Source organism: Tiliqua scincoides, chromosome 5 (assembly GCF_035046505.1).
Source record: "Tiliqua scincoides isolate rTilSci1 chromosome 5, rTilSci1.hap2, whole genome shotgun sequence".
NCBI lineage: Eukaryota > Metazoa > Chordata > Lepidosauria > Squamata > Scincidae > Tiliqua > Tiliqua scincoides.
The window spans coordinates 107,142,553-107,158,829 of NC_089825.1; the positions used below are offsets into that span (position 1 = coordinate 107,142,553).

General features: G+C 43.7%; 1 protein-coding gene and 1 pseudogene across 1 annotated transcript; both read left to right on the forward strand.

Moving 5' to 3' along the window:
- Positions 1–704: 704 nt before the first annotated feature.
- Positions 705–1,604, forward strand: LOC136653000 (vomeronasal type-2 receptor 26-like). Its single transcript, XM_066629927.1, has one exon. The coding sequence runs from the start codon at positions 705–707 to the stop codon at positions 1,602–1,604; it is 900 nt and encodes a 299-aa protein (XP_066486024.1).
- Positions 1,605–1,768: 164 nt separating this feature from the next.
- LOC136653001 (vomeronasal type-2 receptor 26-like) lies at positions 1,769–15,773 on the forward strand (annotated as a pseudogene).
- The last annotated feature ends 504 nt before the right edge of the window (positions 15,774–16,277 follow it).

A 16,277-nucleotide genomic window follows, 5' to 3' on the forward strand; every position in this document is an offset into this window, starting at 1 on the left:
AACTCAATACAGGGTGGGCTCCATATCGGCAGATCTCTTCTCTACGGTTTCAATTAACCACAGATGCAGGGCTGCCCCAATGACCCCAATGCTCAGGATTGGACTGTAAGTCTGTTAGTGGGCTCTGAAGTCACTTCACTCACATGCAGTGGGGGAGCTTGTCTATCCCTCCAAATGATCCCTCTTAACAAACATCCCAAGCTTTGAGGAAAACTCAAGAAAGAGACCGTAGTCTTAGCTGATTCACAGAAAGAGGCATCATCATGGAATTCCAAGAAATGGGGTGTGTTGCCAAAAGTAACGGCTGTCCAACTATGCAGGTACCAAGATCTTTGGTTGCATTTGTGAAATAGAAGGGGAGACAGTTGGAAAAGTGAAGGGAGCAGGTGGTTGCCAGTCCTGGGTGCCAGCTTGACATCAATGTGCTTGATGGCAGCTGGAAAAAAGGTGGCTTAGCACGGCAAAAGGCTCTCTATTACTAGTGGAAGCAGTTCAAATGTTTGAGTGATTTGAGTAAAGCAATATTTCAGAAAGTATTGACCAAACCCCCAAGAAAGAGATGGAAGTATCCACTTAAAAGCATACAGAATGATAATACAAATTGATGGCATGACTGCCATCAATTATATGACTGCCATTAATTATACAATTATTGTACATATTGATGGCATTGAAAAGGCATTTGTTTCATTTTTTTTTCAGACATGGACACCTGTGTCAAATGCTCAGAAGGTCAATTTCCAAACAAGAAGCAGGATCAATGTCTTCCCAAGGACCTACATTTTCTCTCCTTCACAGAACCTTTGGGAATAACATTAAGTGTTTTGGTGTTGTCTTTCTCACTAATCATAGTTTTGGTGTTTGGGACTTTCATCATGAACCAGGACACTCCCATTGTCAAAGCCAATAACAGAGACCTCACCTACTTGCTGCTTGTCTCCTTATTGCTGTGCTTTCTCTGCTCCTTGCTATTCATTGGCCAACCTCAGGCAGTGACCTGTTACTTACGACAAACATCTTTTAGTCTAGTCTTCTCAGTGGCTGTTTCTTGTATCCTGGCTAAAACCGTCACTGTGGTTCTGGCCTTCATGGCCACCAAGCCAGGATCCAGGATGAGGAAGTGGGTGGGGAAAAGACTGGCCAACTCCATCATCCTGGGTTGCTCCCTGATTCAGGCCAGTATCTGTGCTGTGTGGCTCTGCACTGCTCCTCCATTCCCACATTTAGACATGGATTCCCTGGCTGAAGAAATTGTATTGGAGTGCAATGAAGGCTGTATCACTATGTTCTATTGTGTTCTGGGCTACCTGGGATTTCTGGCTATGGTTAGCTTAACTGTGGCTTTCCAAGCTAGGAAGTTGCCAGACAGTTTCAATGAAGCCAAGTTCATTACTTTCAGCATGTTGGTGTTTTGTAGTGTGTGGTTGTCTTTTATCCCACCTTATCTGAGCACGAAGGGAAAGTACACGGTGGCTGTGGAGATCTTCTCCATCTTGGCCTCTAGTGCTGGCTTGCTGGGCTGTATCTTTTTCCCCAAATGCTACCTAATTATCCTGAGGCCTGAGCTGAACAGTAAGGATCAGTTAATAAGGAGAAATTACTAAACAAAATGTGCTTTGTACATTTTCTTTTGTAAACTCCAGGAGTAAAGTAGGTACTAATTTGGCATTCATTCATTCATTCATTATTCTAGTGTTGAGAACTCAAGTTAGTTGACTCAGACTCAAGTTGTGAATGCCCGTTTTTTGGTTTCTCATGAGTCGCACGCATGGAAAACTCTGAAAAAGACTCAACTGAGGATCCTCCTGAATTGGTACTCATCTCCATGCATGCCTGTGTCTGGGGGTGCCTGCCTGCTTACTGTTTTCGTCACATGGAAAACCTCAAAGGGTAAGCATTCAGACGTTGGACAGCAGGGAGTTCCAGCCAGGAGGCAGGAAAGGGTTAATGAACTGGGCAGGAGGAGGGGAGGGAGGCAGGAGTGAGCTCTTTTTCCCCACCTCTGATAGGAAGGAAGGAACCAGTGATCATTGGACAAACTATGGGCATTTGGATATTGGTATTTGCTGAGGGAATTAAGGTGGAGGAGCCCAAGGGGGTTCTTGCCATACATTGGCTGAAAAGCCTAGGGAGGCAGGAGAAATTCTTTTGCTGGATTTTGCTTTTCAACCTCATGGCTTTTTGCCTCCGTTGTTATTCAGGGGAGCAAACCTCATTGAATGACCGGCTGCAGTAGTGTACTACTTCTGAATACGGAGTAGAGCTGCAAGGATTGGGTCATCCTGGTCAGCCTTCCAGCTGCTGCTTGTGACCCTCCTCCTCCCTCTTGCCGCTTCTGTCCTCGCTCTCACTCTGTCACTCACACCCCTTCCTCCCTCTTTACAGTTGAACGGGGACAATGGGAAGAGAACTCCAACACACACACACACACGCACAGCACCCCTGTTTTTTCCACAGTTCAAATGGGGAGTGGCAACCTGACTCAGGTCCATTAAGAGTCACTAAAGCAGTGATTTGCAACATTTTTAGTCTCATGGCACACTGACAAGATAATAAAATTGCCAAGGTACACCATCCGTTTTTTGATATCTGACAAAGTACACCATGCTGTTGGTGGGGGGGGGGTGGGTTTCGAACATTCCCTAATGGCCCTACTAATAAATGAACTTCCCCCAAACTCCAGCAGCACACATGCAGACCATTCACAGAACACCTGTATGCCACAGCACAGTGGTTGAAAATGGCTGTACTAAAGGATGACTCAGAGACTCAGAAAATGCCCCCATTAGGACTCTTTGGAGTGGAGTCGTACGGGGTAGCGACTCAGAGACTCGCCTCAAGTCAAACCACAACACTGTTTTCCCAACACTGCACCATTCTACGCTATTCAGCACCATCATCCTCATCACTGTTATTATATAAACTTTCACAGTGCACATCGTGTCTGGACTGGCAGTTTTTGGTTTCCCCTTCATTTAAACTCTAACTCAGAACTTAGGGGCCAGTGAGATATTGTCACAATCTGTGGCATGTTCTCCACAATGTCATCATGGCTAGCAGCATGGAGGGGAAGGGAGATGGTTCAACTTAATACCAGGTCATGTGGAACCCTGTTGGGTGGCTGCTTACTTGCACCATTTTCGTTGGACATGCTTTTAAGAGACATGCAGCATGTGCACCCAGGGGAAGTCTATTCCCTGTGCACGGATGAAGTGCAATGGCCAACGGCACAACTCAGGGGAATGACCTGAAAGAAGGAGACAGATGAGGTTAAAGATACAGCAATAACTTGTGTTGTAGGGATAGCAATATTGTCAGGGGGGGGGAATAAAAAATAAAATGCAGCAATTCCATAACCGATACTAAATGTAAGTGGCTTCTGGGTAGAAAAGAGAAGAAAGAGGATGTCCCACCAAGGAGAACGGGATGTGTAACTGTGAAAACAGGGGGAAAGAAGGGGGAGGGGAGTATAGGGAAATCAGGAAAGTTTCCCAAAGGGAACAGGACCTGAAAACCTGGGGATTTTGCAATAGCCTGAAGAGTGAGGAAAAGAAGAAAGGAGGACGTTTGCCATCTTGCTTACTCCAAGTTAGCAGAATGTGGTTTGTTCACAGGTTTCAAAACTGCTGTGCAAGAAAGTCACGTTGGTCATGGATTTTCACAAAATGAAAAGGAAGCCAAGGATTCTTTTATGCCATCCAACTAGTGTGGGGAGGGTGATTGCTCTGACAAACCAGGCTTCCTCTCAGCTTCGCTTCCTCTGGCCTTTGTTGTCACCGACCAATGGGGACTCCTTGGAAGACACAGGAGACCTGACCCCTCTGCCCCATCTGGTCCTCCTCCTGACAGCCTTTCCACTGTCCATTTGCTCCCATTGGTTACATCCTGTAGCTCTGCACTCTTAACTTCAGTGAGGGTAGCTGCATCTAGCCTTGCTGCACAGCAGAGGAAGAGGCTCTCTGCTTTCCATGGCAAGGACAGAAACATCCTGCCCACCGTGCATCACAGTACTATGGGTAGGTGCTCCAGGCTATGCTGAATGGCTTCTGGTGCCTGTGCAGTGGTCCACCAAGTGACATGGCCTTTGCCGGCAGAACGAGCACTTATGAGCATTCATCCACTTCACTCAAAGAGTCAGTCACTTCCCAGCTGAGCAGAACAGTGACCCAGGTACACAAGGCCTGTGGGAGGCCAACCCTGCCTGAGCAGTCTGCACCCAAATCATTAACAGGCCAGACAATGAAATAGCAAGAATACTCAGCGCATTCGGGTCAACCTATTTTTGTTTTAATTAAAAACAATATGCACTCAGAATACTCTTAAAAACCATATCCACTCAGAGATATCATGTGCTTGTTGGCTCTACCCCCCCCCCCCATGGAAGGATCAAATGGTCAACAAATGAAAATAAAGTCCTTCCATAGGAATGAATGTGATGATATTTAAATGAAACAGAGCAAGTCTTCCTAATTAGGGCTCGTGAAATTATGCTTTGCCACAATTTTTCAGCTGGGAAGGAATTGACCAAAATGAAGTTCAATTCCCATGTTCTCCTCTGATGCACTTGAGTTAAATTCAGGGGAAGAGAATATCACCAAATTGTGCAATGCTGTGGAACGTTTTGCTGAATCATCAGTTTCCTCTCTGTTTCGCTCCTTGGGACTTAGTATTATAATCTTTTAGTTAAAATTTCTCTTTGGATCCCTAAGCCCCACCAAGTCATTGAGCTGCAACAAATATTTTCTTTCCGTCGTCTGATGCAAACTATCCTCAACTAGCACTCTTGTCTGGATTGATAATTTGGAAAACTGTAATTAACTTCAGTTACTATTAGCCATGCTCCATCCAGGCAAATCCCACATGGATTGTCTAAAGGCACAAGCACAAATGATAGCCAACTCTTAATGCTTACATAAGATATCACCCCTGTGCTGTACTCCTCTATTAAGAAACTGTGAACAGCAAGGACAGCAACAGATTCTAGAGACACTGACCAATGGAATCGTAACTGGGCTACTGGTGGGTGAGAGAGAGAGTGTGGACATTCTGAGAAGAGTTGTCCCAAATGGCAGGGATATTGTTACTGCTGCTGCTCATTCTGGTCCTTCAGTTTCCTCCAGCTGCATGCAAGGCCCAGACTGCTATGTGCACCATCTCTGATCCCTCCATGTTTCCATACAAGTATCATCAGAGAGGGAATCTAATCCTTGGAGCAATTGTTTCACAGTATGGCTGCCTATTTGAGGAAATTTCATTCAGTGAACACCCTGAAACCAAGCTGATAAATGAACTCCTGTAAGGACATCCATTTCCCCCTCCCCACTCACCCCAATAACATTCAGCAACACAGATCATATCCTTTAGTGATATATAACAGAAGAACTTGCATGTTCAAAGTGTGGTCTGCTTATGATTTTTGGCTGTTTTTTTTTTTTTTTTTTTTTTTTTTGAGAGGGGTGTAGATGTTATTGTATAAAGCTACAATCATGAACATACTTTCTAGAAAATATGTTCCACTGAGCTTAACATGATTTATTTTTGAGAAAACCTTCTTAGGATTGCTCCATAAATCTATTTTCTTCTATACCGTGAAGACTGTTCTTTCTAATATTACACATGTTGTGTCTTTCACTACTTCTTTCCAGTGATGTTTAATGTGTTTCTGGCTTCTGTGGAAGGTAGGAAACTGCCTGGAATACCAAGTCAGATTGTTGGTCCACCCAGTTTTGGTATTTTCCAGGGTTTCAGAGAGGAAACTTCATCTACTTAAATGGGAGATGCTGTGTCTTAAGCTTTTGGTATGCAAAGCAAATGTTCTAGCACTGAGCTATCTACTGAGTTAGGTGTTAAGCCACCTATATCTCTGAATAATAAGGTTGATTTCAAATAAGGTGGCCCACCTGTTCATTTAACTACTTTCCGAATCTGTGCTTCATTCACTGAACAGATTTCAGCTTTGCTACAGAGATCCACTAGAATGTGATGTCCCATTTTTTAAATATATCTCTTACTATACTTTAAAATACATCCAGTACTGGTCAAGGGTATCATTTGTTTTTTGTAGAATTAGCAACTGCTACCTGTTCTTCCACATAGTGCTAAGTAGAGAAGCACCAGACATGAGAGCCTCAGATGGGAAGCTTAACCTCCTGGCAATAGACGCTGGCAGAAATTAGAGGAAGTGGGCAGATCCCACACAGGGCAAAATATAGGGCAGGGGAAGGAATTGAAGAAGGCTTTCTTCCTGAACTCTTCAGCAACTTAGGAGGCAGTTGTTAGGGTGTTTTATTTTAGGCATGAGTGGAAATGGTCAACACTGATATTAGCAACTATACAGACAATGCTATGGAGCAAAGTAGACATGAGAAAGGTAGGCATGCAGTTGATCTGAACTATGTCCATGAATGTTATTTAATTTCAGAACTGGTATGAGGTCATTATTATACATTACTTTATGGTGTGGAGAAGGAAGGGAAAAAAGAATAGGTTTGCCTAAGTATGAATTGGGTCAATCTTAGAGGTCAGGAAAGATTGTTGATGTCCTATGTTGATGTCCTATTGTCTTTTTTCTGGTTGTAATGACAGTGGACACTATGATAATGTATACAGGATGGGAATGCTTTCAGATAGATCAGAGTTTCTCAAGGCTTGTCCTCCACCATACCACTTCACATTGTCTACCTTTTCGAAGTACCACGGGAGGTAACTGTCAATGCATCGTCAGTTACTTCTGGTTTTTGGCATCACATTCCTGGTTTCGCTGCTGGGCAGCAGATGTCCAGGGGTTCTGAAGTACCAACAGACACCACTTCAAGAACCGCTGGTGGTACCTGTGGAGAAACACTGGTGGAGAAACACTGAGATAGATAGATAGATAGATAGATAGATAGATAGATAGATAGATAGATAGATAGATAGATAGATAGATAGATAGAAAGAAAGAAAGAAAGAAAGAAAGAAAGAAAGAAAGAAAGAAAGAAAGAAAGAAAGAAAGAAAGAAAACTGTTGAATTTAGAAAATGAGACACTTTACAATGTGAGTCTTTACAAAATGTGACACTTCTTTTAGTCCAGCCCCAAAGCATTACCAGCATGTCCTGTCCTTAGCATTTGCTGTGAAGGAGATCAATGAGGACCTGAAGATGCTACCAAATGTCAGTCTCGGATTCCAAATTTATGACGGTTACTTGAATGCCAGGATGATCCATCAGAACACCCTGAAACTTCTTTCCACTCAGGAAAGGATTGTCCCCAACTTCAAATGTGACAAGCGCCAGCATCTGATAGCTGTCTTTGGGGGACTGGATTCTGAAAGCTCGCTTCACATGGCTACTCAATTGAGCATCTACAAGATTCCACAGGTAAAAGAGCATTTGAGCCAAAAAGTTTTGTTTTTGGACACTATTGTCCTTTTTCACTTACATGCAGGAACATAAATATATTTCTAAAAATGCTGCAGGGTGATTTAGATTCCTTTCTCTTCCATTGTTTTATTATTGAACTTAATCTGACTATAGTTAGGAAAAGTGGGCTAAAAATACAGAAAAGATTCACAATATTTGCTCACTTGCTATTATTCATTCACATCCCTTCCATCTAATGATATTAGTGCTTTTGACCAGATAGTAGCTTTTGAGCATTCTGCCAAGATGGACCCGCCCTGACTGCAGCAAGGATGGGTTGAACTGGAACCCTGAAAGTGTAAGACTTTGGTGAGTGATAGTTAGGAGTTAGCTCTTTAGTGTTTTATTATTACTGAGTGTTGTATTGTACGGAAATGCTCTAATCTTAATTCTGAAATCTATGATGGATGCAGTGCCTGTCTGTATAACTATTTCTTTAACTTTCTCTTCAATAAATCCTATCTATTACAGCAGACTGGATTATTGGACTGATGGAACAAAGGGACTTGGTTGTGGGAGCTAATCCAGAGGTGATTGGTATGTGAACTGGAAACCCCAGTAAAGGAGACCTGCTCCTGTGTTCAAGCTAAGTCAGGGAGGCTCAGGCTGGAGCATGGCTCAAAGGGGTTTGCAAAACTGACCTATCAGGTTTGGAAGCTCTTATGTTTAAGAGCAATTGACTACTGAAACAGGAGAAGGCTGAGAAGTGTTAAGTGGCTGGATGGGTTTATGATCAATTTATTACCTCTTGGGGCAATAAGCAGACTGCACGACACCCTGGGGGAGAGTCGTGGAGGACTTCACATGGAATATAAATACTGCAGTATACAAATACTGTTGTTGTTGTTGTTGTTGTTGTTGTTGTTGTTATTATTATTATTATTATTATTATTATTATTATTATTATTATATAATAATAATAATAATAATAATAATAATAATAATAATAATAATAATAATAATAATAATAATAATAGTGAGCCTTTTAACTCAGGATATATATTTTTTCTCAGCAGGTATTTGATTTGATTCATTACAGTTTGATTTGATTCATTACAGTATTTGATTTTTTATTTGATTCATTACAGTTTTGCATCAATTCTCCTCTGCCCCCATTCTGAAAGTTATTATTATATTTTACTTAGATTGCCTACTGTGTACAAGTTCCTGTGAGGAATATTAAGCTACGGTTTCCTTCCTTTTACCGGATAGTCCCTAACGAAACACATCAGTACAGAGGGATTGCCTGTCTACTTCAACATTTCCAATGGACGTGGGTTGGATTCGTTGTTTCGGATGATGACAATGGGAAAAAATTTGCAGAGAACATGACAAAAATGCTGTCTGAACATAGAATCTGTACAGCCTTCAGTAAAAAATTACCAGTGCTTGCTCAACTTATGGAAGTGGCAGAATCACTGGAGACTATAAACCTAGCAAACCCCCATGTGTCTAGGATGATGTCACTAATCAGTTCTGATGTCAAAGTAATGGTTGTCAGTGTAGAATGTGAAACCACAACTATTTTGAAATGGATAATATATTTGCATACAATGTTAGAAAATGTCACAGATGCTTCTATAGGGAAAGTGTGGATTATGACAGCCCGGTGGGATTTCTCATCTGCGACTATAGACAGACATTTTGATATAGAAGTCTTCCATGGTGCCTTGTCTTTTGCATTCCGCTCCAATGAAGTCCCGGGGTTTTCAGAATTCCTTCCGTCTCTACATCCTGACTCACAAGAAGGAGATGATTTTCTCAGGATCTTCTGGGAACATGCATTTGATTGCTTATTTTCCCGTTCCGATGAGGGCAAGGAGAGCAGTGATACTTGCACTGGCCATGAGAAGTTGGAGAACCTCCCAGGGACCCTTTTTGAAATGAGCATGACTTCCCACAGCTACAGCATTTACAATGCGGTTCATGCTGTAGCACGAGCATTGCAGAAGATGTCCTCATTCCAACCCAAGCTCAGAGCCACGGGGGACAAATGTAGGCTGTTCCCTTCAAGTGTGCAATGTCCTCAGGTAATATTCCACGTAAATAAGGTCTCTTGTTCTCAGATCTGTGCCAGCTACATAGGAGGAGGAGGCTCCTGTCAAGCTCCATGGCTCTTGATCAGGAATAAGACTCAGTGGCAGCTTCTGCTGCTGTCACTGCCCCTCTTCTGGTCCCAAACCGCCCTCTGGTTCACCCTCCCTCCACCCAGTTTTGCCCCCTTCCCTTCCCTGCTTCCCCTCCTCCCCCACCACCAAATGCCTCCTCACCTAACTGTGGGAATACTCACTGCCAGGTGCTCTTCTCTAGTGTCCTGCCAGTCTGCTGGCCTCTCCACCGGTGCTGCACGTTGCCTGACCATGGTAAAGTACCTTTCAGCACTTTTGCGACAACCATTGCCGGGGTAGCGCGCAGGACGCTGGCACTGCCTGGCATTGGATTGGGCTATCCATATACTGACTCTTACTCACAAAGCAGTGTTGTGTAATTCAAACAACAGTATATAGTTGAACTGTAGTTCATAAATATATTTGAGAATGTTCTACCATTCAGGCCTTGGGAGAACCTAATGTATACCAAATTGTTTTCATTTCTAGTGTGTGATTGTTGTTTTAAGTGTATGGGAGGTGCCGGGGACAGGATGCCTGCACCCCTCACATTGCCAAGTGTTGCATGTGGGCAATCTGAATTCCGCAAGCGACTGACATGATTTCACAGCCCACTGTGGGGGCTCACTTCATTCCTGTTGTACTTGGATCAAACTACAGAGAATGGTAACTGAGCCACATTCTTTTCTGTGGCCAGCATTTCTCACTTCTTTCCCCCTTCAGGTTTTCTCTCCTTTTCTTCCAGCTACCACAAAATCCCTGGTTCTTTAGCCACCAGTTTCCCCTGCATAACCCTGTTGATTTGCTTACATTCCTTCTGTCTTTTTCCTCTCCTGTCTTGTACCCCCTTTCCCCTTTTGATTGCATGTGTTCTCTCTCTCTTCCATGTACATAGTAACAGTTCATGTTGAGAGCCGTGTTCATGCACGGTTATTGAACAAATATCACTTTACTTTTTATTTTTGTTTCCCCCCATAATTGTAAAAATATCTCTATGCTAAAGTTCTTGTTGTTGCACCTTGACGCTCGTCTCCCTCTTCCTTGTCTGCTGACTCGCTGAGATGTGTCACTGGCCAATGTACAGGGTCCCAGCATAGGAAATAAATTTCTCCCATGCATGCATGTTATAGTCTTCCAAAAAGTATATCCAATAACAAATGTCTTCTTTTACTTCTTTGGATACAGCTTCACGCATTCTTGAGAAGCATCTCATTTAACAACAGTGCTGGTGACACAGTGTCTTTTGATGAAGAGGGTGAATTAGCAGGTGGATTTGACCTGATCAACTGGGTGACTTTCCCAAACCAATCCTTCATGAGAGTGAAAACAGGAATGATGGACCCAAAGGCTCCCTCAGGCAAAGAGTTAACTGTTAATCAGGAGGCCATCACATGGCACTACGTGTTTAATCAGGTGGGATCTGACTTTAGGTTGTAAGATGGAAAGCTAAATGGGAAATATAGGAACTGGATGTAAATATTCACTATTAAGGCTTCATCGTATGAATGGGATATGAGATAAAATGTTACCCACCTTTCTCCCATCCACTGCACTCTATAGTAAGCTGCATGATATACATAACCGTCTAACCAAGGATTGAGTGTGCAGTGTAATGGCGTTGCATTTTACATATGATTATTTCCAAAAGTCAAGGTGGTGTGTTAAGGGACATATTTTATGTCTGGAATTGTATGCACATTCAGGTTTAAGGCGCACATTCAGGTTTAAGGCGCAAGTGAATACAGGTATTCATTATTTCATTCAAACATGAAGAATGGCAGTTGGCTACAGAAGCCAACATCTCAAACACAAAAGAAAATGTCATCCTTGGGACACTCTTCCTACCCAAGATTGCTGCCTTTTACACATGGCCAGGTAGACTCTCTTATGCACACATGGCCTGAGCCACTTCCCCACTTAGGCCATCTCTATTTCCACTCCTGGCCAGGGTCAAGCTACTTGTTCTGTACTCTGCCTTGCAAAGGAGCCTAAACCTCTTAGAACCAGCCCAACCCAGTCAATTTCTCAGCCATTCTGATTCATGGTTATTTTTCATGATGTTATGCATACTTTGTGATGGGTTTCTTTTTGCCATTAAATAAACAATTCTGAAATCTACCACCTAGGCAATACCCCTTGATCTTTCTGCATGGCAAGATCACATCTTAGGGGTGCACAAAACTTAATTATAAAACACAGCAATGGGTAGCCCAATTCTACCTAACTCCCCCCCCATGCCAATATAGCTGCAACGCTGGAGCACACACTGCATGGGGGGGGGACACAGGTCCTGGATGCTTTCCTGCTGGCCCAAGGACCTGTGCCAGCTGCCTTGCTGGAGAGGACCTGGGTAGGTGGATTGAGGCTGGAATGGGGGATAGGTTATCAGTGGCATTGCTACCTCTAAAACCGCCCTCTTCCTAGCTTTGATCCACCCCCATCCCCACTACAGTCTCCTCCCCATTCTTCTCCTTCCCTAACCATTTTGAGCACTTCCTGCCTCCCACCTGCCCTGGTGCTGACTTACTTGCACCAGGGCTCATTGGCGGGTCCCAGCCACTCACTGCTTACAGTGACAGCCAGACCACGCTATACAGGGCCCATGAGAGGAATTTTATCAGGGGGTACAAAGTTTCTTCTGGGCCCCTTCCCAAGGAGGAGGGGGGCAAGGGTAGCAGGCAGAATGGGGAGGGGCAAAATAAGGCAGGGAGAGGGTACTGATGGTCATAATAGTGTTTGGAGCCCTGGTCTACCAGGCTTCTTGATGCAGAGCCCAGGTCTACCTGATCATGCGGCATTGGCAGCTAGATAAAGTAGTATGGAAAACCAAACACACTCCTAATTCTCTCTTAAATCTTTGAATTCTAGAAAATCGATCGCAGAAAATTAGCATAATCATATTTAGGCTTACACTAGAATGAACCAAAATGGACTTCTGCAGCAGCAGTAGCCCCACATCTGAGTCCCTGAGCGTCTATACACTCCTTCCTGGTTATGGGATCCACAAGCCAAAGAGCTACTGTGGCAGGCCAGTTTCCTCCCAGATTTGACACTGTGTTCAAAAGGGTCATGGATGCATTGCTGAGGCCAGTATGCATGGCTTGCAGCAGCAGTGAACACTTCATGCACTTGGTTGTACCCCAGCATCATGCATAGGCAGTGAGTTCAAGTGAGATAGAAAAATGTCACATCCCAGGATCTTTCTAGGCCCCTTCTTTGGCTCTGGGCCCCCTTTCTGATGCTGGGCCTGGGTACAAATTACCCCCTTTACCTCCTAGGCCCTGACACTAAATAACATGTTGCCTTCTGCCATAGCCATAACGCATGCTGTGCTGCCAGAGCACATTAAAAAAACACAGCGGGCTGTTAAAAATGGGCAGCTGAGTGTTCACACCCCAACCAAAGGGAAGTCAATGCTGATTTTGCTTGTATTGGTGCCCTGGACTTCTTGGTCTAACAAGTTCAGAAAACTCAGAACAAATTAGCCTGGAATGGGTCTGTCTCTTATGAACACTTTGAATGCCAATTTGATACTGAGTTTTTCCTTTCCAAAGCTCTGATCAGGTGTCTGGTATTGTATTTCTGCAATTCAGGTTTAAGGCACTGTGATCGCTCCCATTTAGCTACAATATATGTCCTCACCCACCAAACAAATTTGATCTCAGATGCAGACAGACATTTGTTTATCAGGAGCAATGCATTTTCTCCTCTCTTTATACACAGGAGCTGCCTGTTGCTCTGTGCAATGACCACTGCTCTCCAGGTTACAGCAGGAAAAAGAAGGAAGGGGAGCCATTCTGTTGCTACGATTGTCATCCATGTCCAGAAGGGAAGATTTCATACCAGAAGGGTAGGAGACATACAGCACAATCCTATATATGTTTACTCATGCAGTAATTAATTATACAGCTCAATACAGGGCAGTCCCCGATTCCACGGATCCCCAATCTGTGGTTTCAGTTATTCACAGATGCAGGCCTTCCGCCCACCCCGTACACCGCGAGCAGAGCTGTGATCCCCTAAACTCCAGAGGCTCTTCTGAGCCCCACAGAGTCCATGTGTGTCTGCCTACGGCCTCTTTGGGGCTCAAAATAGCTGCTTAGGTAAAAAATTCACTTCTGTTTTTTGGTAAAATTGGAAATTGCATTTTCATGTCTTTAAAAGGCATTATGAGGGCCGGGGAAGCTACTGAGACTTTCACTGAAGCCACTGAGGCCTCTATGGAGCTCAGACAAGCAGCTCCCCTCACCTCCAGAGGGTCCAGTATGCGGGGGGAGGGGTATCCTGCATATCTACTGAAACGGAACAGTCCTGTGTATCTGGAACAGAACCCCCACTGATACAGGCCCCCCTGGAGTTTTTGGGGGGAGGGAAAATGAGGGAGGCAGGAGTGATGGTGCAACCATAACACTCTTAAATGTGAGGATAGTTTTACAAAGCAGAAAAGGGGGGACCAAAACTAGGAGCATTAGTCTTTCATATGACTAGGTCCTAAAAGTAAGCTTTCAAAATGTGAAAGGACATAAACAGAGAGGGAAAGACCATCTTCAAAGGGAAAGGGAAGCATAATGGCACAAGTGTGGAGGAGCAAACAGAGAGGGAGTCAAACACAGGGAATTATAGAGAGGGGAATGATAGAGAGGGAACTATGGTTAGAAACGTGGAGATTTCATGATGGTGAGAAAGAAGGGAAGAGGACTAAAGATGGGATAGCAAAAGGGGAGAAGAGAGGAAAGTTCCTGAGGTTTGGGCAATGACAAAAGGCTGTGACTGAGTTATGGCTCTGTGTAGCCTTAACTAAGGCAAGGAGTAAGTCCGTTAGTGGGACTTGAAGTCACTTCACTCACATGCAGTGGGGGAGCTAGTCTATCCCTCCAAATGATCCCTCTTGACAGACGTCCTAAGCTTTGAGGAAAGCTCAAGAATGAGACAGTAGGCATAGCTGATTCACAGAAAGAGGCATCATCATGGAATTCCAAGAGATGGGGTGTGTTGCCAAAAGTAATGGCTGTCCAACTATGCAGGTACCAAGATTTTTGGTTGTATTTGTGAAACAGAAGGGGAGACAGTCAGAAAAGTGAAGGGACAGGTGGTTGCCAGTCCTAGGTGAGAGCTTAACATGAAGGTGCTTGCATGGCAACTGGAATTAAGCTGGCTTAACGCATCAAAAGGCTTGCTATTACCTGTGTAAGCAGTCCAAATGTTTGAGCAATTTAAGGAAAGCAATACTTCAGAGAGAGTTGGAGAGACAACCAAACCCCAAAAGAAGAGATGGAAGTGTCCACTTCAGAGGATACAGAATTATAACACAGAGGGGTAGCGTGACTAAAACATTAAAATGGCATTGTTCTATTGTTTTAGACATGGATATCTGTGTCAATTGTCCAGAAGGTCAATTTCCAAACAAGAAGCAAGATCAATGCCTCCCCAAGGACCTCAATTTTCTCTCCTTCACAGAATCTTTGGGGCTTACGTTAAGTGTTTTGGTGTTGTCTTTCTCACTGATCACAGTTCTGGTGCTCAGGATTTTCGTCAAGAACCAGGACACTCCCATCGTCAAAGCCAATAACAGAGACCTCACCTACTCTCTGCTTGTCTCCTTATTGTTCTGCTTCCTCTGCTCCTTTCTATTCATCGGCCAGCCTCAGGCAATGACCTGTTACTTATGACAAACATCTTTTAGCCTTGTCTTCTCAGTGGCTGTTTCTTGTATCCTGGCTAAAACCGTCACTGTGGTTCTTGCTTTCGTGGCCACGAAGCCAGGATCCAGGATGAGGAAGTGGGTGGGGAAAAGAATGGCCAACTCCATAGTCCTTGGTTGCTCCCTCATTCAAGCCAGTATCTGTGCTGTGTGGCTCTGCACTGCTCCTCCATTCCCACATCTGGACATGGACTCTCTGACTGAAGAAATTATAGTGGAGTGCAATGAAGGCTCCATCACTATGTTTTTTTGTGTTCTGGGATATCTGGGATTTCTGGCTACAGTCAGTTTCACTGTAGCATTCTTTGCCAGGAAGTTGCCAGACAGTTTCAATGAAGCCAAGTTCATCACTTTCAGCATGTTGGTGTTTTGCAGTGTGTGGTTGTCCTTTATTCTACCTTACCTGAGCACCAAGGGAAAGTACACGGTGGCTGTGGAGATCTTCTCTATCTTGGTGTCTACTGCTGGGTTGCTGGGCTGTATCTTTTTCCCCAAATGCTACATAATTATCCTGAGGCCTGAATTGAACAGCAAAGATCAGCTCAGAAGGAGAAATGATTAAGAACGTGTTGCATATATTTGCTTTTGTATTATCTGGTAGTAAAGCAGATAACGAAGTTTGGCCTTCATTTAGTATTCATTCTATGCTGTTCATGTATTTATTCATTCTATTCTAGTATTCATTCTATGCTAGTACTCATTGGCCTTCATTTAGTATTCACTCTATGCTGTTCATCATCATCACCCATAACATTATTCGTAGTAGTAGTAGTAGTAGTAGTAGTAGTAGTAGTATAGCAGAACAAGGCAGCTGGAAGCTAATTCATAAATATTGGATTCATGTTCAGCAGAGAAAATTGTTTTATTAAGGCTGCAATTCTATACAGTTATAGGGAGTGAGCTCCATTGTACAAAATGGAACTGACTTCTGCGTAGAAATGCAGAGGCTTCTGCTGTTACATGGTAACAAATTTTATTGCAGTCAGTGAAACCTAGTTCTGAGCTGACATGCACAAGATCTCCGTCTACAGGAATCATACAATACACTATAACCAGTTACAGCAGA

What these genes read in the sequence shown, in the direction of transcription:
- LOC136653000 (XM_066629927.1), top strand. Translation starts at nt 705, where the DNA reads ATGGACACCTGTGTCAAATGCTCAGAAGGTCAATTTCCAAACAAGAAG.